The following is a 22,111-nucleotide window of genomic DNA, read 5'->3' on the forward strand; positions in this document are numbered from 1 at the left end:
GCGTTGACCTGTCTATGCCAGGAAGGACTCTAGGCCTTGTTGCCCGACCCTGTCTCACGCAGAAACAGTAAAGGACTGTGGAGACTGGTGGTGGAGAACATGTGTGGGGGGTCCCGGGTTCTGAGCCCACATGGAAGCTGTGTGGCATTCACACGAGTCACTCTGGGGGGCTCCGGAAAGCACCTCAGAGCAGGAGTCTGTCCGCCAACGGGGACCATGACACCGGGGCTTGAGAGAGCCATCCTGGGGTGACCAGAGGAAGCGCTGAGGGGGAGCCAGCAGGGGCTCCAGAGGTCCGGGCCGAGGGCCAGGCCTCAGGGCAGGCGCAGGTGCCCTGGGGGGCCCTCTGGTTGGTGGCGAGCCTGTGGGCTGCACAGGCCCGTGTCCCCAGCTCCACCACCGGCCCCCCTGGACGGCGAGGCTCTTCCCCCCCCCCACCCCGTCTGCCCCGGAGACCCCGGCCTGAGGCCGAGGGAGGGCCTGCCTTCTGCTTTGTTCAGCGCCAAGCCTCCTGCTCCGAGGGGGGTGTGCGAGGGGTCCTCTGGGTGCTTCCCAGATAGATGGGTGCAGGTGGCGCTGACCTGGGGCTCGGCCTGGGCTGCGCGGCATGTGGGCCTCCCTGCCAGCTGTGCCCCCCATTGTCTCGGGCCTCGGGTGCTTACCTCAGTGTCCCCAGGTGCCCCTCCCGGCCTTCTCCTCCGTCGTCCCCTCCGCCTCCCAGGCTCCCTAATTCTCCTCCCGAGTTGCTCCTTCCCGGGGAGCTGCCTCCTCCTGCACTAAGTCCCGCTGCTCCTCGGATCTGGGCCCAGTGCCTGATGTGGGGCCGTGGGATCGAGTCCTGCGTCAGGCCCAGCACCGGTGCGGCTCTCTGCTCCGCCTTCTCCTCTCTCTCTCTCTCTCTCTCTCATAAATAAGTCGATCTCTTAAAAAACAAAGTTTACAAGGTTTAAAAACCAAAGACGTAAAACCAGTTGTCCTAACTGGCAGAAGGCATTGGACTTGGGTTTCTGGAATGTTCTTAACCTGAAGAGATTTGAGAGGCTATTAGTTTTTTCTCTCCAAGTATACTTTTTTTTTTTTTTTTTTTTAGTATAAAAATGATACAAACTCACCATGGAAAAATGAAAAAAAAATATAAGCAAGTAGAAAGATAGAAAAATTAACTCCAAGCTTTACTTTTCTCAAAGTCAATACTCAGGTACATTGTCTGCTGCCCAATTCCCACTGTAGGACATATGATAATAAAAAATAAGTGTGTCCAAAAGGTCATTCTGCAAAAGTAGATTCTTGGTTCCACTCACTCTGGGCACTAGAAGCTTTAAAATACTCAGAAAAAAAAATACTCTGAGAAATACTAACAGTGTTTCTCCACATGCTAGTGTGTGTGTGTGTGTATGTGTGTGTGTGTGCATGTTTTGTAGTGATTCTCTTTACATCTAATAATGATTTTTTTGTCTTAAAATCTCTGTATTCTCATGCTAGCATAACTAACTCAGCTTTCTGCAGGTTAGAATTTGCAAGTATATTTTTCTATCATTTTCTTTCAACTTTTATTTGCTCTTACGTTTTTGACGTGTCCCTTATCATATAGCTGTATTTATGTATTTATTTATTTATGTATTTTGCTCTGACAATCTTCATCTTCTCATAAGTGAGTTTCGTCTATTTTCAGAAATTGCGATGATTATGTATCTGCACTTTTTGGGTATCTTTTCACTTTGTGCTATTTGTCTCTCTTTTTCAAGGCCTTTTCTCCTTCTCTTATCCTTTTAGAATTAAGAGATATTTTTTAAAAAACTTTAAATGGAAAATTATAGTATCCAAATATGGCAGCAACAAGAACTCTTATCATGTGTACTCTGTACAGAGTGACTTTATGGGACCTGTTAAGACACGGAGAGGATTCCTCCAGCCCTTGAATCTTGGCTGGCCCTGCGACCACAGTGATCAATAATAGCACTGTAGAAGGGTTAGCATAGTTTTTTGTTTTTTAATGGACTTTATTTTTTAGAGCAGGCTTAGGTTCCCCAGCAAAATTAAGCAGAAAGTGCAGAGATTTTCCATGGGCCCTGTACCTGCCCTCCCCCAAAACAATATCTGGGCCTGGAGGGGTATGTACGCTAAAATCAATGAATGTACATTGATATATCATTACCACCCAAAGTCCATAGAATTTTGATTGCAGTGACTTAATGGAATCCATCTAAACCAGATGTCTCTCCAACAACATTATCTAACGAGAGGGCCTTCATCATCCGAGACTTTTGAAGATAATAAAAATAGTTGGGAACGTACATCTCTTCTCTGAAAGAGAGATGCTAGAACGAGTTTTCCAGGATGCTGGCCACCAAGCTTCCCTGTGACTTCAGAGGGGTTACCCTTGCTACAGCTCATTGTCTGTCATTAATGTGGGTAACTCCTCTTTGTACAGGGCACAACCTGCACACTAGACGTGGTGGCCCAGGTTTGAGAGAATGGAACTCCAGGCAGGTTTGCTCCTGTTTCAGGAGGTGGAAGAAGGTCGATTTCGCATTTGTCTGCTGCAGAGTAGGAAGTGCAGAGTGTCTGAATTAAAAGAGGCCCTAGAAAATGCTCCTGTCCTATAGGAGGAAAGAATAATTAGGATGTTCTATATTAATTTGCTGTGCATTGATTCGCAAAGCCTAGATGAAATGTAGCCTTAGGAAACAGAGACCCAGAAATTTTCACTACCTTTGCTACAGACTAGGATAAAAATCTCAAATCTCTGGACCTTCCTTGGTACCTCGATAGCATCGTGCTGACCCAAGGAGAGCCCTGCGTTAGCTGTGATGTAATCATTATTTAGAAGTGTTTATTAACAGGGGCATATTAATTTTTTTACATCTGTATTCTAACATCTTTCAAACCCACCTCAACCTCTCTTTCTCTCTTTTGAACTCTGCTTTGAAGAATGCTCCTTTGACCAGATAAATTGGGAGTGCATCTTTCTTAAACTAAAATGACCACTCTTCTATATATATATATTTTTTATAAATATTCATCTATTGTCATCGTACTTTGGTTGCTGTGACAAACCTGATATTTTAATAGCACACATATCCAAGGCCAGAGGAGGAGATAAACAGCATCTTCTTATTCTGAAATTCAAAGTAACTTTTTCGAATAATTATTTTTTCAGTTCTGTAGAGAAAAAAAACTGTTCATTTTCTAAGGCCTGAAATAAATGACAATAAATACATGAAATCAGTAAGAATTCAAGTCTGTAGTCTGATTAGCAGGCCAGAGCTCTTTGCATTTGCTTTCTACACAGATATTGTTCCTTGATGGTAGGGGACACACCTGATTCCTCTCTATGTTCCTTGGGCTCTAACACAACACCCACCACAGGCTTGGCTACTAATAAATTCATGTTGATTGAGTGAATAGAACAACTGCCATGACTCCTTGCCCTTACCCATTCTCCTGCGGCCACACCCCTTCCCATCTTCGTGTTTTTGCTACAAATGAGTTTTCTCCAGGAACCCTCTTGCCAAGTTCCTCCCCATCTTTAAAGACCCAGCTCGGATGTCACATCCGCCATGACGCATTTCTCAAGGGCAAGATGATGCCATGTTCATGTCTACGTCTCCAGTGGTTGGCACGGCATCAAAGTTACTCAAATGTGTAGCAAATGAGCCAGTGAAAGAAAGGAAGGGACAGAGCCAGTCTCCTACAGCAGAGAAGAACTTGAGCTTTGTGGTCATAGACCTGCTTCTTGACTTTCAACAGTGTGACCTTGGTCAGGTTACTGCATCACTCTGAGAGGTCATTTCCTTAGCTGTAAAATAAGGACAATGATAACATCTGACTCAAAGCGTTCTTGTTAGAAGGAAATGAGATCCTGTGCATAAAATCCGTCACCTAATCAGTGCTAAGTGATTGTCAGTGTTGATAAAATTGTTCTATGGGTTTCCTTCGATTGCCCTGGAGACATCGCAGTCTGGCGGGACTGGCTGACCTCAGTGCAATCACATCAGACAGAAGTATTTGGGTCGGGGGAGCCATGCAACTGTCTTGGCCGCCACCCCCTTTTACTTCCAAACTAGATGGAGTAAAACTGCAAAACATAGACTCTCAACTACCTGGAAAACACTAGTTGACTAGAATTTTCCCTGGCACTTGAACTTTAGGAGAAACAGACAAACTATACATGCAAAAAATAAACTAGCGTAAGGATATTTTGATTTTTTTTAAATATAGAAACTGCAAGTAACTTCTAGGGGAGGACCTTAGAACTACCTTTAGCCTGAACTTCTATCCTTTTACATGGTGGCAAATACATATCTTGGGGACTGAATTTTGCTTATAGACTGGTGATTTGGCCTAACAAAGTCTAAAAAAAATTCAAAATGGATGTCAACATGAAAAAAAAAAACCTCCTATGGAAATATTCAAATATATGCCACTTTAGAGTGATTAGTCCAATGAATCTCCATGCAACTCTGATCCAGCTTCAGTGATTAGAGTGCTCTGCTACTGTTTCATCCCTCCTCTTCTTTGGTTTGTTTTGCTAGACTTTTAAAAGCAAATACCAGATGTCAAATCATTTTGCTCATAAATATTTCACTGTGTATCTCTAGCAGGTAAAAACATAAGAAGAGTATAACTGCAATCCGTGATCATAAGCAACAAAATTAAAAATAATTTCTTACTATGATCTAAAAACCCAGGCGATATTCAGTTTTCCCTGTTTGTACCCATAAGGTCTTTTTACAGTTATTTATTTGAATTAGAATCCGAACAGTCCACAAACCACATTTGTTGGCTATGTGCTTTTAAGGCTTTTAATTGGAAACAATTCCCGTCCTTTTGTTCCATGCTATTTACTTCTCCCCCCTTTTTTTAATTTAGATTTTTTTTATTTGAGTTGACATACAACAGCACACATAGTTGGCACACGGTGTCACAGGTGTACAATGAGGTGATGCAACATTTCTGTGTGTTGTGCTGTGCTCACCAGAAGCGTGGCTGCTGGCTGTCACCACACAACACTATCACAATATCATTGGCTCGCTTCCCATGACAGATTCATTTCATATCTGGAATCCTGTATCTTTCCCTCCCCTTTGCCCATTTTGTTCACCCCCCCCCATGTCATTTACTTCTTTGGGAGTTTTTAAATTGATAAATATTTCACAGAAAACATAGATTTATGGAATATCTGGCCGCACCGGCTTATACTCTCATAACCAGTGTAGTAGAGGCTGTGCGCGTGCCTCCGAGTGTCCAGAATCCATGCCAGTCCCCATTCCACCAACCAGCCTAACTCACCTATGCGGCCTACCCAGCCCCGACGGGCGTTGTGCTGGCGATCTCTGACCTACATATACACCTGTTGGGCAATGAGAACTAAATCCTAAATGATAACCTTGAAATTTAGATGCATCCCTAGTCATTAAGTAAATGTTCAGCTTCATGTGCTCAGTGACTTAGGAATGTAAGCAGAAAGGTTTAAAAGGTTTTCAGCCAGGAATCAATCCACAAAAGATTTTTTTTATTTATTTATTTATTTATTTATTTATTTATTTATTTATTATTTTATTTATTTATTATTTTATTTATTTATTCATGAGAGACACAGAAAGAGAGAAAGAGAAGCAGAGACACAGGCGGAGGGAGAAGCAGGCTCCATGCAGGGAGCCCGACGTGGGACTCGATCCCAGGTCTCCAGGATCAGGCCCTGGGCTGAAGGCGGCACTAAACCGCTGAACCGCCCGGGCTGCCCTATTTATTTATTTTTTACAAATCCTGAATTGGCCTGAAACTTTATGAATTAGCATCTCTCTTTCCTTGAGCATTTATTCTAGTGAATTTGCTTGATAGCCCACTGTTGTGTGAGCATCTTTCTCGCCTGTATGGAGGTTTGATCCTACAAAGGTCACAGGACAAGGTGTCGCGAGACCCCGAACTTGAGTCTTCATCCTTGATGACAAACGGGCTTCCGTTTTGCTTCTCTGAGACACTCTGCAGATTGGAGGGAATAACTGTCTGGCTCTCAGGGGTGTTGTGTAGTTAAAGTAAGGTAACAGATGAGACGTTCCTTTGTAAACTGTGTAGCTCTACACTAAACAGGGTATTACTATGCACGAGGCTACATCAAATTATGCATAACAGCCTCGTTCACACCTCTGTGCACTCACTCTGTTGTGTCTTTTCCCTGGGACGCCCATAAGAATTAATTGCTAGTCATCTGTGGGCCCCAAACACTTTATGCCTATTTCCTTGTAACATTTGCCACATTATATTAAAGCTGTTTGTTTGCGTCTTTGTCTTCTGCAAGGTTCTGAGCATCAACTGCAGTTTATTCAGTGCTCAGCACACAGCAGATTCTCGAGAAGTATCTACTGAATTAGAATCGATTTTAATGTTATTATGTGTGTCTGTCTTTAGAAAAACCAAGCCTGTGCTTGTGTGGATGCTTTAGCTAGATTGTCTCGTCTGGTCACCGACCAGTGTTGACTCTTATTAAAAGCTTATGATGATTGATGATGACGATGAAACATTTATAAAAATAGAGTTTTGTATTTTTAATTTTAGTCAGTGATTAGACTTTTTGAGTATGTTAATTAGTCATTTAAGCTCATCAACAATGAAAGAAACTAAATGTGGAAAGCCTATCACTAAAAAAGAAATTTTTTTCCTGCTGGAGAAAAAGTAAGCTCCCTGTCACTGTTTTTGGCCCCATCATCTGGTTCTCTTCATTAACCGAGGGCTTCTTGTCCTTTTGCAGCTGGTTTGCCGTTCACCCGGTCAGCATGAACAACAGCAATCACCTCGTCAACAGTGACAACATGGGCTATGCAGCTTACCTTTTTGAGCAAGAGAAAAACAAAGGATATCTACCTGGAGAGGTGAGAATTTGTGTCATCGAAAGCATCATCTTTTAGAATTTATTTATTTATTTGAGAGAGAGAGAGAGTGCATGAGCATGAGTGAGGAGAGGTACAGAGGGAGAAGCAGATGTGGGGCTCGCTCCCAGGATGCTGGGATCATGACCTGAGCCAAAGGTAGATGCCTAACCAACTGAACCACCCCGGGACCCTTAGGAGTATCTTCTTAATTCACTGAGTATCATCATTCATGCAATGTTCAGAATAGCTGATTTGAATCTTCAGCGTAAACTGTCATCATGTATGTCACATATTAATAGGCTTGGATAAAAAGAATTCTCCATCCTCCCTGATAAGGAAAGAAAAATTGAGAATGACTAACTGTGTCAAGTACTACTTCTATTGATAGCTTCGTAAATTTACAGTTAGTTGGATAAGGAGGGACAAGTTCGAGAGTTCTGCAATATGTAATAGCTTTTTTTAATAATAAATTTATTTTTTATTGGTGTTCAATTTACCAACATACAGAATAACACCCAGTGCTCATCCCGTCAAGTGCCCCCCTCAGTGCCCGTCACCCAGTCACCCCCACCCCCGCCCTCCTCCCCTTCCACCACCCCTAGTTCGTTTCCCAGAGTTAGGAGTCTCTCATATTCTGTCTCCCTTTCTGATATTTCCCACACATTTCTTCTCCCTTCCCCTCTATTCCCTTTCACTATTATTTATATTCCCCAAATGAATGAGACCATATAATGTTTGTCCTTCTCTGATTGACTTATTTCACTCAGCATAATACCCTCCAGGTCCATCCACGTCGAAGCAAATGTTGGGTATTTGTCGTTTCTAATGGCTGAGGAATATTCCATTGTATACATAGACCACATCTTCTTTATCCATCATCTTTCGATGGACACCGAGGCTCCTTCCACAGTTTGGCTATGTGGACATTGCTGCTAGAAACATCGGGGTACAGGTGTCTTGGCGTTTCATTGCATCTGAATCTTTGGGGTAAATCCCTATGACCCAGCAATGTAATAGCTTTTGATCGGCTTGGAAATATGATAAACTCTGTTGATGTTTACTTTCGTTGTCAGAGCTATGAAAGTATGAAGCACCTTGCAAATTGTGTTAAGAAACTGAATGAGGACAAGATGATGAGTCTTGTTTAATGGTCCAGATTTCCCTGTTAACGGCGAATTTTCTTTCAAGGCATTTGTTTTACTCCCCTTCACTAAGGCCAAAGTCAGAGACAATCTTAATCCACTAGATCTGTTTTTTTTTTTTTTTTTTTTTTTTGACTTTGAAACACGGTGAGAGATGGAATTAGAGCCAGAGGGTTGGAACTCAGTTCCCGTACTTGAGAAAGCTCCTCGGTTTTGTATAAATTAGCGACTACAGATAGTTAAGTGATGAGGGAGGACCCTGCTCTGTTTGATCCTAGTGTCCAAGGCCTTAATGCAGAAGAATGTAAGAGGATAAGAGCCCCAGGCCCTGGACTAGAAAAATGTCTAAAGGTAAATAATGATGCAAAAGTCAATAGCCCCATGAACATTTGGTCTGATCTCTTAGCTCTTGTTGAAAAACACTATTTTTTTTTTCATTTTAGCCAGCATTTTAGGGAAAAGATAGGACGTTCCCATTTAATGATCACTGGGTGCTAAGCACTTGGAGAGAAGTTATCCTTTTAGTATGAAAAGAGACACATGATCTCCAATACCTGCTCTCCTTCTCCCTAAGAAAACTGAAGACATTGAAGGTAGAATAGTAGATCAACTGGGTTGAGGTTGAAGTCTTGCACGACCCAGAAAGGTTACGTGTTGTTAGGTCAGGTGGAAGGGATAAGAGAAAAGCTACATGGAGGCAGACCTGGATAGTGGATGTTATATTTAGGTTCACTTCTGCCACAGGAAAATCTGGATTCACTATATTCTTTTTAAGCCAGTAGGATATTTATTTTTCAAAGAAAATCTCTGAGCTCCAGATACAATCCCACAGAACAGCTCGATGAGTCAGCATTTTATAGTTTGTTGTTGTTGTTGCTGTAGGCTGTGTTTCTTGTCAAAATGTTTCTATTTGTGGCACAGGCTTGAAACTCTCCTACTCAGAATGGTTTTATTGATCATTGGAATATCACCAGTAATAATGTGTATGTGGACTGCAATGTGAATTTTTTTCCAGAAATTTTCTCAGAATGTTAGATCTCTTCCTTTTATTATCTGCAAATGATTTTGAATAGTTCACCAGAGTGGAGTGAATGTTTGCACTTTTAATGGAAGTCATTATGGGAAATAGGAAAGAATAAAAGACACTTGGATGTTTCTTTTGGCAGGGACCATATGTGGCAGCCTTTGCTTCATCAAACCTGGGAGATGTGTCCCCCAATATTCTTGGCCCACATTGCGTCAACACAGGAGAGTCTTGTGATAATGCCAATAGCTCTTGTCCCATTGGTGGGGTAGGTAAATGAAATCTTTGTTCTTGCATCTCAGGTATATTTTATGTTTAAATATTCACCATTAACTTATAATTATGTTTTTCTCATGTGTACACAGGCCTACTGACTGCTAGCTTTTGCTCTTCTCAGAAGCATCCCCTAAATTTCAGTTGGGTAAAATTCTAGTTTCCCATTGGATTGACCACAGAGTTTTTCAAAGGGTGAGAAAATTAGTTAATGTCAGAGATGAAATACCCTTCCCCAAACTTGGACAGTCTGAAAAATTTTGCCTTGGCATTTCTGATGTCACAAGTTAGTACCAGAAACTACCTGCCTGAGATGTTTTTCAGTGATTGTAAAGCCTATGGGATTTTTTTTTTTTTTTTTTTTTTTGCCTATGGGATTTTTTAAAAATACAAGGTCAACATTTTTTTTCTTCTTTTCTTTAAAATCACAAACAAACAAAAAATCTTGCTATAAGAACTCACAGGATATGGAAAAAGTGAGTCCCTTCCCAGGAATTACTACTGTCACACCTCTTCTTACCTACCTGTCTAATCATTCATGAACAAAATTTTTTAACTTATTTATCGTTTTCTTTTTTTTTTTTTTTTGGTCTGGGATTAAAGTTTTCCAGTTTCCATTTTTAGTTCTTAAAAATCTTTGTATGAATGTATATAGGTCTGTGTGGTAGGTTTTAAAGACAACAAGAATGGCTGTGCCATCATTTATTTAACTGCTTCCCTGCCATATGCATTTAGGTCTTTCCCAGCTTTGACACGAGCAGCAGATGCTAGTTTCTGGACTCTTATTCTTTGTGTTTATAGAACATACTGCTTTCATTTAAACATCATTTCTAGGGTATTTCTTCTATGCCAGTCAACTCCACCCAATGAGTAGTATGACTTTAACATTTATACTTTTCTATTTTTTTATTACCATTTTCACATAGAAAGCCTTTCTTCATTACCCTTCATTGGCAAAATTTTCATACATTATTAATTAATGTACATTAGATTTAAAGATTACTTGTTAAATTCCAAAATTTAGCAATGAAATGCTTAAATAAGTTATGATACCTATTTGCAATAGAATATTATGCATCGACTCAGTGTGCTGTATTGGAATACTTAATGTGGGAAAACGCTTGTAGTACACAACGTTGATTAAGAAAATTGGGATTTAATATTGCATATTCATTATGACTACAGTTTTAAAAATAAATGTGTCACAGTAAAAAGACAAAGAGAAACACACTGAATTATTAACCCTGTTCTCTGTTTGGCATTACTATAGGGGGTTATATTCTGTTTATTTTATTTATTGTTTTTTTTCTACTTATACACTTTTGTATTTTTTCCACAATGAGCATACTTGTAATCATAAAAAAATATAACAAAATCACACCCTCTCCCACAACAGAATTCTGTTTCACTCTACTTTGCTCCATCTGTTAGATTGGCTTCCCTCATGTTTGCAAGATGGCAGTCAGTACTGAAGAAGCTATATCCTTTTGCCCTCCCTTGTACGGTAGGAGAGAGAAAACCTCTCTTCTAACCACAGAATAAAAGATTTTTTTTGGTTCAATTGGGTCAATTGAGGTACATCCCCATTCCTGAGCCAAAACAGTTGCTGGGGAAATGGTAGGTGTTGGTTGACTTAAACTGGGATTTCTGACCAAGGCCTAGGCAATGGCCACAATCACCTCAGACTCACCTGGAACTGGGAATGGAATGGAATCATTGACTGTTACAGAAGAGAAGGCTTCCTGAACAAAAGCGTGATACACTTAAGACGAAAGAGGGAAACAGGCAAATGGTGCCATGTCATTTGCTTTAAGGTGGCTTCTTTAAACATATTTTTTTTTAACTTTAGAAACTAGCTTGGATTAAAAAAAAAGAGATATGTGCTTGTTAAAACCTCAAACACTATTGAAAAGTTCAGAAAACAAAACAGGTAAATAAGCAGCCCCTAACTCCACAATTAACCTGTTAAAAATTGAATGAACATCCTCCCAGACAACTTTTTCTGTGTCCAGACACCTATATGCATGTACAGTTGTACATAAATGAGGTCATACTAGAATGCTGTTCCAGAACCTGCTTTCTTGTTTCCAGTAAATATACCTGAAAACCTCATTTAAACAAATGCCTTCATTTTCAATTTTAAGTACCATAAATTAGTTCACCAATCCCCTGCTAATGAGTGCTTTCTTTCCATCCCTCCTCTCTTCCTTTTGTCATATAAACATGCTCTGGTCACGTATTTTCACGTGTGTATGAGTATTACCTTAGGACAAATTCTTTTTTTTTTTTTTTTTTTAGATTTTTTTGGGAAGGGGCGTGGGGGGAATCTCAAGCAGACCCTCTGCTAAACATGGAGCCTGACATGGGGCTCGATCTCACACCCCTGAGGTCATGACCTGAGCTGGAACCAAGAGCCAGACATTTAGTCGACTGAGCCACCCAGGTGCCCCTAGGACAAATTCTTAAAAGTGAATTTGTTGTCAAAGAGGAAGCACAGCTACCATGGGGGGCACACCAGTCCCATCCCCACCCATAGAGCATGAGTGACAATTTCCTCAAACCCTCACTGACATCTGGTTCATTAACCTTTCAGTCTTTGCCAACATAACATGCAAAGAGTCTGCTCTTTGTAGTTTAAATTTATATTTAATTATTCATGAGATTGAATATATTTTAATGTTGAATGGGCATTTACACTTCTTTTTTGCAAACTACCTATCTCATCTGTATTCCATTGTGTATCCATTAGGTTTTTGGTTTTGGTTTTCTTTTGTTGCTTTATTCCTCCCAGCTCTACTGAGATTAATTGATGTATAACATTGTATAACTTTAAAGTGTACAACGGTGATCATTTTGATACACAGGATGCTTTTTTACTGCAAATAAGAGAAAACCCAGCTCAATATGGGTGGACAAAAGGGTATTAAGAATGCAGCCATCCGTATTTTCTTGTAATACTTTTAAATTTTCAATGATATTTAAGTATCTGGTCAATTTGAAACTTTTCTGGTATAATAAGTGACAGTATAGAGCCAGATTTATTTACTGATTTTTCCCAGAGGGTCATCCAGTTGTTATAATGTAATTTTAACTGAGTTTCAATTTAAGGCAATCATGAGCCATGGGCAAGAACAGACAGGTGGGAAGATGTACAGCCGATGGGGAGACTTGGCTTTAGTTCTCAGCACAGATTATTAGCTGCCTGTACAGTGTCCAACACATCGTTCAACCCACCCGAGCCTCAGTATCCTTATCTAGAAAAGAGGGATTATCTGACAAAACACTCTAGAATGTGGCTTAAAAAGATGTGTTGGCTTTGACCCCCTTGTAATTTTTCCTTCCTGGAAACAATTGCTTAATTCACCAACAGTGGGTCATGTCTCCCTGTGTTGCAGTCCAGCATGTGCATGGCTACGGGACCTGGACTGGATATGTTCAACAGCACGCAGATTATAGGACGGATCATCTATGAGAGAGCGAAGGTCAGCCGCGGGCCCAGCTTCTTTCAACCTCCTTTAACGTTATTCTTTAAAATCCACTGACAGCGCTCGTTGCACAGCCAGCAGTGGTGGGAGGCAGCCAAAGGCCGCGCAGCATGAGGTGCCTGGAAGATGGTTGCCTGGCGGCTCCGCTAGGAGGGCTGCTTCCGTGAGCACACAGGCACCCCTCCCGCTGCCCACCTGCCTCCTCCTAGGAGGTATTTGTGTAAACCGAGGAGCAAGAAAACGTTGTTTCAGCCTGAGTGCTTGCTTCAGACCGTGGGGCAATAGGCGGGGTGTAAGGATCTACCACTGCGTCACACCAGAGGGACCCAAGCTCTTTAGGCCTGGGCCGACCAGTGGCCTGGCCCCGGTGACGAGGTGAACCCGAGCGATACAGTCCCCCAGGCCTGCAGTGTGGATGCAACCTAGTTCCTAGTCTAATTCAGTATGTGCCCCAACCGTCCATCTCATATTTTCTTCTTTCTTCTTAAGTCACGTTTGGATGTGGAGCAGATCTGCTCTTCCATGAGGTTGCTCCGAGTTCTCTACATGCGTCCCTCTGCTGAAATATTATCTTCCATTTGCCCCCGTGTTTTGTGTCCATTCCTCTGGGGACAGATTTCTGATGGAAAAGACACAGGATGATGTCAGGCTGCCCTCTCTCCCTTAGTTCAGTCTCTTCGTCTGCCTGGCTTGCTCCTGCCTGTCGCATGTGTGCACGCGTGACTGTCCGTATTTTGCTCCAAGGGTTCTGAAGTGCATCAGGAGCAACCAGGGAAGAATGAAAAGACCTTTAAAAACATTAGCCACCAGTCAGCCCAATTGCTGCAATTCCTTTTAATGAGTGTGGTATTATCAGTGGATGGTTCTGGATTAACAGATTCTAGTGAGGAGGTGCACCCGTGACGCCATTTGCTGTCAGAAGTTTTGTTACTGTCCTGGGCCCGGGAATTGTAGGGATTTGTCCCCTACTCTGGATTCTCTTCTCAGGAAGGCCCAACTTTGCTCTTTACCCAGGAGGTAGCTGGTGTTACTGACAGCTCATTGCAAGAGCCCCCACGTGGCTGTGCAATCGGGGATGGAGGTGACAATCGGTGTCAGGCAGGGCGGGCCTACCACGTGTGGCACAGATCAATATAAGCCCACGTTTCCCATCACACTGACTCATATTTTCCAGGAGATGAGAAAAACATCACTTCACCCTACAGGAACAACAACAAAAAAGAATCTCCAAGGGTGGATGGTGGGTGGGAGAGTGGCACGTCTTCCAGCCGCCCTTTGGTGCCAGCCCTGCCGGAGGACTCACAGCTTCCAAACGAGAGTCCATGAGGTCACCCTCTTGTTCTGGCATGACAGTTGTTTGGCCTACCTCGTCCCAATCTTAAGTTTCCTCGACTGTCTCTTAAGTGGGGCCTGTTGTGTCGTAGTCTGTATCATAGAATTTGCTGTTTGGGGGGCAATGGACACAGGTCAGTGGCTCAGGGCTTCCAGGTGTCTGGGATGCGACTGGGGTTGGCAGTTGTACCCACTACTTGGGTAGTGACCATTTGTGCACAGTCCGCAAAACAAAACTCGGCCAATGGGTGCTTTTCCAAAGGGGCAGGTATTGGGCACGCTCAGTGCTGTCACTTCAGCCCCTGCGCTTCTAATGTGAGCCCGTGTGGGTTTTCCAGGAACTGTATGCCTCTGCCTCCCAGGAGTTAACCGGACCGCTTGCTGCGGCTCACCAGTGGGTGAATATGACGGATGTCACCGTCTGGCTCAACTCCACGCACTCGGTAAGTGTCACCGAGCCGCGTGGATCATGCCACCAGGGCTAAAGCTCCGGGCTGATCTCATTACTTACTTGAGGTTTAGCTTCTGTTTCTTGTTTTGGTTTACTTCTTATTTTTGTGCTGTTTTAAAAATTTTCCCTTTAGGTAAAAACGTGTAAACCAGCCCTGGGCTACAGTTTTGCGGCCGGCACGATTGACGGATTTGGGAGCTTCAATTTTACGCAGGGTGAGGTGCAGTCTGATGACATTTGTGGTTGCAGGTTCTGGAAGGTTTAACTGTAGCTGCACGTTTATTATTTTTTACTATTATCTTTAGATACCAGGGGTGCACAGGCTTTTGAGGTGTGAACATGATAGCCAGATTTCCCAGGGGTACATGTCTTCTGGAACTTAGCTTCCACTTATTCAAATAGAGTAGAACACAACTTCTCTTTTTTTTTTTTTTTTGGACACAGCTTCTCTTTGCATTTAGGTCTATGGATGGATTCTCTTTAACGGGCCTGGGGTTAGGGTAGAGGTGAGAGGAGGACAGAGCGGGATTGTCATTGTACCTTTAACAGTGTGAGTTTGCTGTGCTCTCTGCTAATGAATGCCTCTTTCTCTGGTGCCTTTACTGAAGCCCAGAGGCCTCAGGGCGGAAGGCTTCAGGAACCCCAACATGAGCTCCCAGGTCCTGTTTCTGTGTGTGTTTCCACAAATTTATAACTGTTTACTGTAGGTTGTGCATCCTTTTATCCCTATCATCACTGTAATAACAACGCGGCTGCAAAATAGAGAAAGTAGAAAAATGGACAAGACTCACTTGTAGGAAACGTTTTGGCTTCTTTCACTCTTGCTTTTTTTTAAAAAAAATATATGTGTATTTGGAAACACTGATTGACAAATTAATGAACGCAGTTGCAATTTGAGACATTTGGCTCATCCTTCTTGGTAATACTTCTTTCAGTGCGGTCTGATTTCCCAGAACAGTAATTTTTAACAGCTTTATTGAGAAATAATTCACATACCATATGATGTACCCATTTAAAATGTATAATTCAGTGGTTTTTAGTGCATTCACAGATGAATGCAACCATCGCCACAGTCCGTTCTAGAGCATTTCCATCACCTCGAAAAGAAGCCCTGCTCTCTATTTTATTACAATCCCTAGGCCTCATCTCCTCCAGACCTAAGCAACCCCTGATCTTTCTGTCTCTATTTTCCTATCCTGGATGTTTTCTATAGATGGAATCATAAAATATGTGGTATTTTATGTTGGCTTCTTTCACTTCACATCATGTTCTCAGGGTTCGTCTGCGTCGTACTATTTATCAGTACTTCATTACTTTCTATGGCTAAACCCTTTGAGCAGGGTGCAAATCCCGTCTTCCCTAAACCGTCACCCCGACAACCATCATTTTACTCTCATTTCTATGATTTTGGCTTTTATAGGTTCCACATATTAAGTGAGAACCTGCAGTTTGTCTTCCTCCATCTGATAATTTTACTGCTCCTTTCCAATTTCAATGCTTTTTTTTTTCTTGCCTAATTGCTCTCGCTGTGACTTTTCTTAAATTGGGGGTTGAAGAACGACTAGTTAGACAGGAAGACTCCACCACCCACCAGCGTTCCTACTGAATGGGGAATCTCTTCTCTTTTTATAGAAACTGTTATGTTTTCTGCCAGAGAAATGGGCAGAGGCCTCTCCCTAGAACACGGCTGGGGAGATGTTACTCTCTGGGAAGGCCCCCCAATCTCTGTGAACATGCCCACACAGGCCCAGCCTGCTGTGTTCCTCAGTAGGGAATAGAATCTTACCAATAAGGTGGAAAGGGTCTGAAACAAGGCCCCTCTTTACCCTACAAAAACCTTATACTAAAAGGAGAAGGGGAGGAAGCACCAATGAAGAATTTGAGATGTCTGAGTGTAACTTTTTCAAATACGAAGCATTTTTAACCAGTCCGTTTTAAAATTTTAGATTCTTGACCTTATAAAACTGGAATTTATTAACACCTACTCTTATATTTCTTATTGATGAACAGAAATAATATTCATGAGCCAAAAATCCAAAGCAAAACTAAAAACAGGGAAAAGCTGATAAAACTTTAGTATATGTGCTGCCAAAGCAAGCACAAGCTGGTAAAACTAAATGTGGATCTCAGCATTAACAGCTGAAAGGAGAATGTTGGTTTATAGGTTCTAAGTGGAAGGTTAGTCATATACTATCTATGACCTTATCTGATGTACATTCCTCCTATACCCAGTATGCCGAGTTATCATGAAAGGATTTTCAATTTTGTCAATGCTTTTTCTGCATCTACAGAGTTGATCATACGATTTTTATCTTTCACTCTATTAATGGGGTGAGTCATATTTATTTATTTGCATAGTTTGAACCACCCAGGAATAACTCTCACCTGATTGTGGTGTATGATCCTTTTAATCTGCTGTTCAATTCAGTTTGCTGGTATTTTTGCTTGAGATTTTTGCTTCCATATTCATCAGGTTATATCATCCTAAAATTTTCTTTGTTTAAGAAAAAATTTCTTTGTTTGTAGGGCCCTTATCTGGCTTTGGTATCAGGGTAACCCTGGCCTTGCAAAATGAGTTGTGGAATCATCCCTCTTATTCAATTTTTGGGGGAAGTTTGAGAAGGATTGACATTAACTCTTCCTTTAATGTTTGGTTGAATTCGCCAGTAAAACCATCAGATCGTGGGCCTTTCTTTGTGAGGAGACTTTGATTATTGGTTCAATCTCCTTACTCATCAGTCTCATCAAATTTTCCTTTCCTTTGTGATTTAGTTTGTATGTTTCTTCTAGGTTTTCCAATTTTGTGCTGTAAAATTGCTCATGGTAGTCTCTTACGATTCTTTGCATTTCTGTGCTAGCAGTTGTAATGTCTTGCCTTTCATTTCTCATTTTCTTTGAGTCTTCTCTCTTCTTTCTTTAGTCTAACTAAAGGTTTGTCAATTTTATTTATCCTTTTTTAAAAAAACAGCATTTCATTTTATTAATCTTTTCTATTGTTTTTCTGGTCTCTGTTTTATTTATTTCTGCCTGACTTTTGTTCTTTCCTTCCTTCTGTTAACTTTGGGTTTGTTTTTCTTTTTCTAGTTCCTTGGGGTATAAAGTTAGGTTGTTTATTTGCTATTTTTCTTCTTTCTTTTCTTTTTTTTTTAAAAGAGTTTATTTATTTATTCATGATAGTCACAGAGAAAGAGAGAGAGAGAGAGAGAGAGAGAGATTGGCAGAGACACAGGCAGAGGGAGAAGTAGGCTCCATGCAGGGAGCCTGACGTGGGATTCGATCCCGGGTCTCCAGGATCGCACCCCGGGGCAAAAGGCAGGAGCTAAACCGCTGCGCCACCCAGGGATCCCCTTTCTTTTCTTTTTTGAAAAAGATGTCTTTATTTATTTGAGAGAGAGAGAGCGAGAGAGAGAGAACACAAGCATGGGGGGAAGAGGAGAGGAAGAGGGAGCGAAAGAATCTCAAACAGACTCCATGCTGAGCATGGAGCCCAACACAGGGCTCAATCTCATGACCCTGAGATCACAACCTGAGCCAAAACCGAGAATCACACTCTTACCCCAATGAGCCACCCAGGTGCCCCTCTGTTTTTCTTAATGTAAGGCTTTATCCTTACAAAGTTTCCTCTCAGGACTTCTTTTGCTGCACCCAATAAGTTTAGGTATGTTGTATTTCCAATTTTATTTGTTTTGAGATATTTGTGATTTCCCTTTTGATTTCTTCTTTGATGCACTAGTTGCTCAGTAGTGTGTTGTTTAGTCTCCACATATTGGTGAATTTTCCAGTGGTCCTCCTGTTATTGACTTCTAGTTTCATCAGAAAAGATAGCCTGTGTAATTTCAGTCTTCTACATTTGCTAAGACTTGTTACCTAACATGTGATCTCTCCTGGGGAGTGTTGTGTGCACTTGAGTAGAATATATATTCTGATGCTGTTGGATTAAATGTTCTGCATATATCTGTTGGGTTCATTTGGTCTAAGGTGCGGTTCAAGTCCAATGCTTCATTATTGATTTTTCTGTCAGGATGATCCATCTATTGTTGAAAGTGGGGTAAAATGTTTCCTACTATTATTGTATTGTTCATTTCTCCCTTCATATCTGTTCATCTTTGTATGTATTTAGGTGCTCTCATAGTGAGTGCATAAATATTTACAACTGCCATGTCATCTTGATGAATTTACCCCTTTACAAATATATAATGACCTGCTTTTTCTCTTGTTGCGCTTTTGGATATATGTATGCTCCTGCTTGCTTTTGGTTTCCATTTGCATGGAATATATATCCATTGGGCCTTTATTCCCCCATTTGATCACTCTATACCTTTCGTATAGAGGATTTAATCCATTTCCATTTAAAGTAATTATTTAAAGGTTATTACATATTAATGCCATCTTATTAATTGTTATCTGGCCATTTTGTAGTTCCCTTATTCCTTTCTTCCTCCCTTCCTTTGTGATTTGATAGTTTTCAGTGGTAGTATGTTTTGATTCCTTTATGTTTTGCATATCTACTATAGGTATTTGCTTTTTACTTACTATGAGGTTTACATAAAACATCCCATAGTTATAAGTCTATTTTAAGCTGAAGGTGTAACTTTGATTGCATACAAAAGCTACCCTTTTATCTCCTCTTCCCATACCTTATGTTTTTGATGTCACAATTTGCATCTTTTTATATTGTGTATCTGTTAACAGATTATTGTAGCCTTAGTTATTTTTAATACTTTTGTATTTTAACCTTCATACTAGAGTATGAAGTGCTTTATATAGTATCATTTAGTATTAGAATATTCTTAATTTGGTTATCTACTTACCTTCCCCAGGGAGTTTTATACTTTCATATCTTTTATGTTAGTATCCTTGTATTTTACTGAAGAACCCCCTTTAGCATTTTGTGTTCCATAATATATGTAGGTTTTCTTCACTCTTTTATTTTTTCATCCTCTGATGGGATAATTTCAAATGACTTATCTTTGAATTGACAGATTATTTCTTCTGCTTGATCAAATCCACTATTGGTGTGCTCTACTGTGTTGTCATTTCATTCAGTGTGTTCTTCAGCTCCAGAATTTCTATTTTTTTAATGATTTTTATCTCTCTGTTGAACTTCTCATTTTGTTCATATGTTATTTTCCTGATTTTGTTGTCTGTGTTCTCTTGTAGTTGTTGAGCTTTCTTTAAAAAAAAAAAAAAGTATTTCAAGGGGCACCTGGGTGGCTCAGTTGGTTAAGTGTCTGCCTTTGGCTCAGGTCATGATCTTGGGGTCCCAGGATCAAGCCCCACATCAGGCTCTCTGCTCAGCAGGGCGTCTGCTTCTCCCTCTCTTTCTGCCCCTTCCTGCCACTTATGCACTCTCTCTCTCAAATACATAAATAAAATCTTTTAAAAAATTATTTTGAATTATTTGTTCATAGATCTCCATTTCTTTGGGATCATTTATTGGAAATTATGTGTTCCATTGGTGGTGTCATGTTGCCTTGATTTTTGTTGTTTCATAGAGCCTTGAATTTTGTCTGTGTATTTGATACAGCAGTCACCTCTTTCAGGCTTTGCAGACTGGTTGTGAGGTGGAGGGAGACCTTTACCCAAAGGTGTGTGCAGGGACATTGGATGTGTGAGCTGTGGCAGTTCCAGATCCAGAGCAGGTCAAATGGCACAGTCTCCATGTAGCTCTGTCAGTTTAGGTCAGCACTGATGAAGACTGCTGGGTCCACAAACACCAAGGCTGTGGGTGTCTGTAGCTGCTGTCAATGCTCTTGGGATCTCTAGGCTGCTGCTGAAATCCTCATCTCTTTCTCCGTGTGTGTGTGTGGGGGGGGGATGTCATGCCAGAGGCTTTCTTGGTGCTAGGTTTGGCTTTTGAGTGCCCTCACCATAGTGGTGGCACTGGTGGCTGATGCATGAATACCCGTGGAACAGTGACAGATCTGAGATCTGGAGCAGAGGTGCTTTTAGAGTAAGGGCAGCACCAAGGTTCAGGGCATCGGCTTCCCAGTAGTGATTCTGTGCCTGAGTTCTTGGTAGATGTGGAGCAGCCATGGAGCTGGGGATTGGAGCACATGTGCTGGCAGAGGACATTGGCTCCGGGGTCCAGGATAGCCTGCAGTGGTGGTGGCTCTAGTGCCTGAGACTCAGATACATGCAGAGCAGCTGAAGATCCAGGGTCTGGAGCAGTGGCACACACAGTGCTTCCACAACATTAGGTTCTGAAACATGGGTGTGGATGGAGCAGATGGAGCTCTGGGGTTAGGGGCACACTCAGGGTGGGGGCTGAAAAACCTGGTCCCAGGATGAATCACTAGCAACTCCTTATAAGTGAGGACTAGCAGCATCTCATCCCCTGGGGGGTGGGCCATCATCACCAGTGGTGACGGCCACTGGTTACCTTAGTCACGAAAGTTGCTGGTGTCCTCCGTGGAACAGGCTGCTGGGGTCTATGCCAGTGAAGAACCATAGGGTCCTCTGCTGTGAAAACCACAGTAAGTCTGTCATGGGGGGTCTTGAGTGGCCGGGGCTGCTGGAGTCCTCCATGGAGCAGGCCATTGGGCACTGTGATGGCATCTGCCATGGGCTGATACCAAGACCTGTACTTCTATGTTCCTTGCTGTTTCTGCCAGTGATCCTTTCTGTGTGAGTATTACATTTTTCCCTCCATCGATTCTTAATTGGACTTAATTGAGCCCTCCCAGGACTCTTTTTATTTGCAAGCAGCTAACTGTTGTTGTCTGGGGGGTGACAAAGGCAGATATTTTCTACTTTCCCTTCTTTACCATGCCACTAACCTTTTGTTTTGTTTTTTTTTCCTAATATGGGCATTAAAACAATACATTTCCCTCTAAGCACTTCCTTTACTGCATCCCATAAGTTTTGGTATATGATGTCTGCATTTGGATTTATCTGAAAGCATTTTCATATTTTCTTTTAATTTCTTCCTTGACCATTATCTATTTATGATCATATTGCTTCATTTCCACATATTTGTGAGCTTCCCAAATTTTCTTCTACTATTTATTCCTAATTTCATTAAATCGTGGTTGGAAAACATACTTTGTATTATTTATACCCTTTCAAGTTTATTGGTGTTTATTTCATTTTCTGCATATAGTCCATCCCAGACAGTGTTCTATTTCTTTTTCTTTTTTGCACCTCGAGGTGCCCCTGCAGTTTTTTTTAATTTTTAAAAATTTTATTTATTTATTCATAAGAGATGCAGAGAGAGAGAGAGAGAGGCAGAGACACAGGCAGAGGGAGAAGCAGGCTCCCTGTGGGGAGCCCGATGTGGGACTCAATCCCAGGACCCCGGGATCATGACCTGAGCTGAAGGCAGACGCTCAACCACTGAGCCACCTGGGTGCCCCAGACAGTGTTCTGTATGCAGTTGAGAAGAGTGTCTGTACCTGCATGGAGGGTGGTATCTGCAGGTACCTGTTAGGTCCACTTGGCTTCTAGTGTTGCTCACATTTTCTATTGTTGATCTTCCAACTGGTCATCCCGGCTATTACTGTAAGTGGGTTATTAATGTTACAACTGTTATC

The 22,111-nt window shown here is 41.6% G+C and overlaps 1 protein-coding gene across 4 annotated transcripts in view; it reads left to right on the plus strand.

The window, feature by feature from the left end:
- LOC144299332 (neutral ceramidase) overlaps positions 1 to 22,111 on the plus strand; it is an 87,605-nt gene that overhangs the window by 36,085 nt on the left and 29,409 nt on the right. For all 4 annotated transcript variants that reach the window (XR_013366035.1, XR_013366037.1, XR_013366036.1 and 1 more), the window contains exons 9-13: positions 6,752 to 6,872; positions 9,181 to 9,306; positions 12,707 to 12,793; positions 14,467 to 14,571; positions 14,713 to 14,794. Coding sequence is in view for 1 of the 4 variants with exons in the window: in XM_077874873.1 (XP_077730999.1) it covers positions 6,752 to 6,872; positions 9,181 to 9,306; positions 12,707 to 12,793; positions 14,467 to 14,571; positions 14,713 to 14,794 (521 nt within the window). In the remaining 3 variants the exon portion in view is untranslated. The remainder of the gene's footprint in view (positions 1 to 6,751; positions 6,873 to 9,180; positions 9,307 to 12,706; positions 12,794 to 14,466; positions 14,572 to 14,712; positions 14,795 to 22,111) is intronic.

This window comes from Canis aureus, chromosome 27, assembly GCF_053574225.1.
Source record: "Canis aureus isolate CA01 chromosome 27, VMU_Caureus_v.1.0, whole genome shotgun sequence".
NCBI classification, from domain to species: Eukaryota; Metazoa; Chordata; class Mammalia; order Carnivora; family Canidae; genus Canis; species Canis aureus.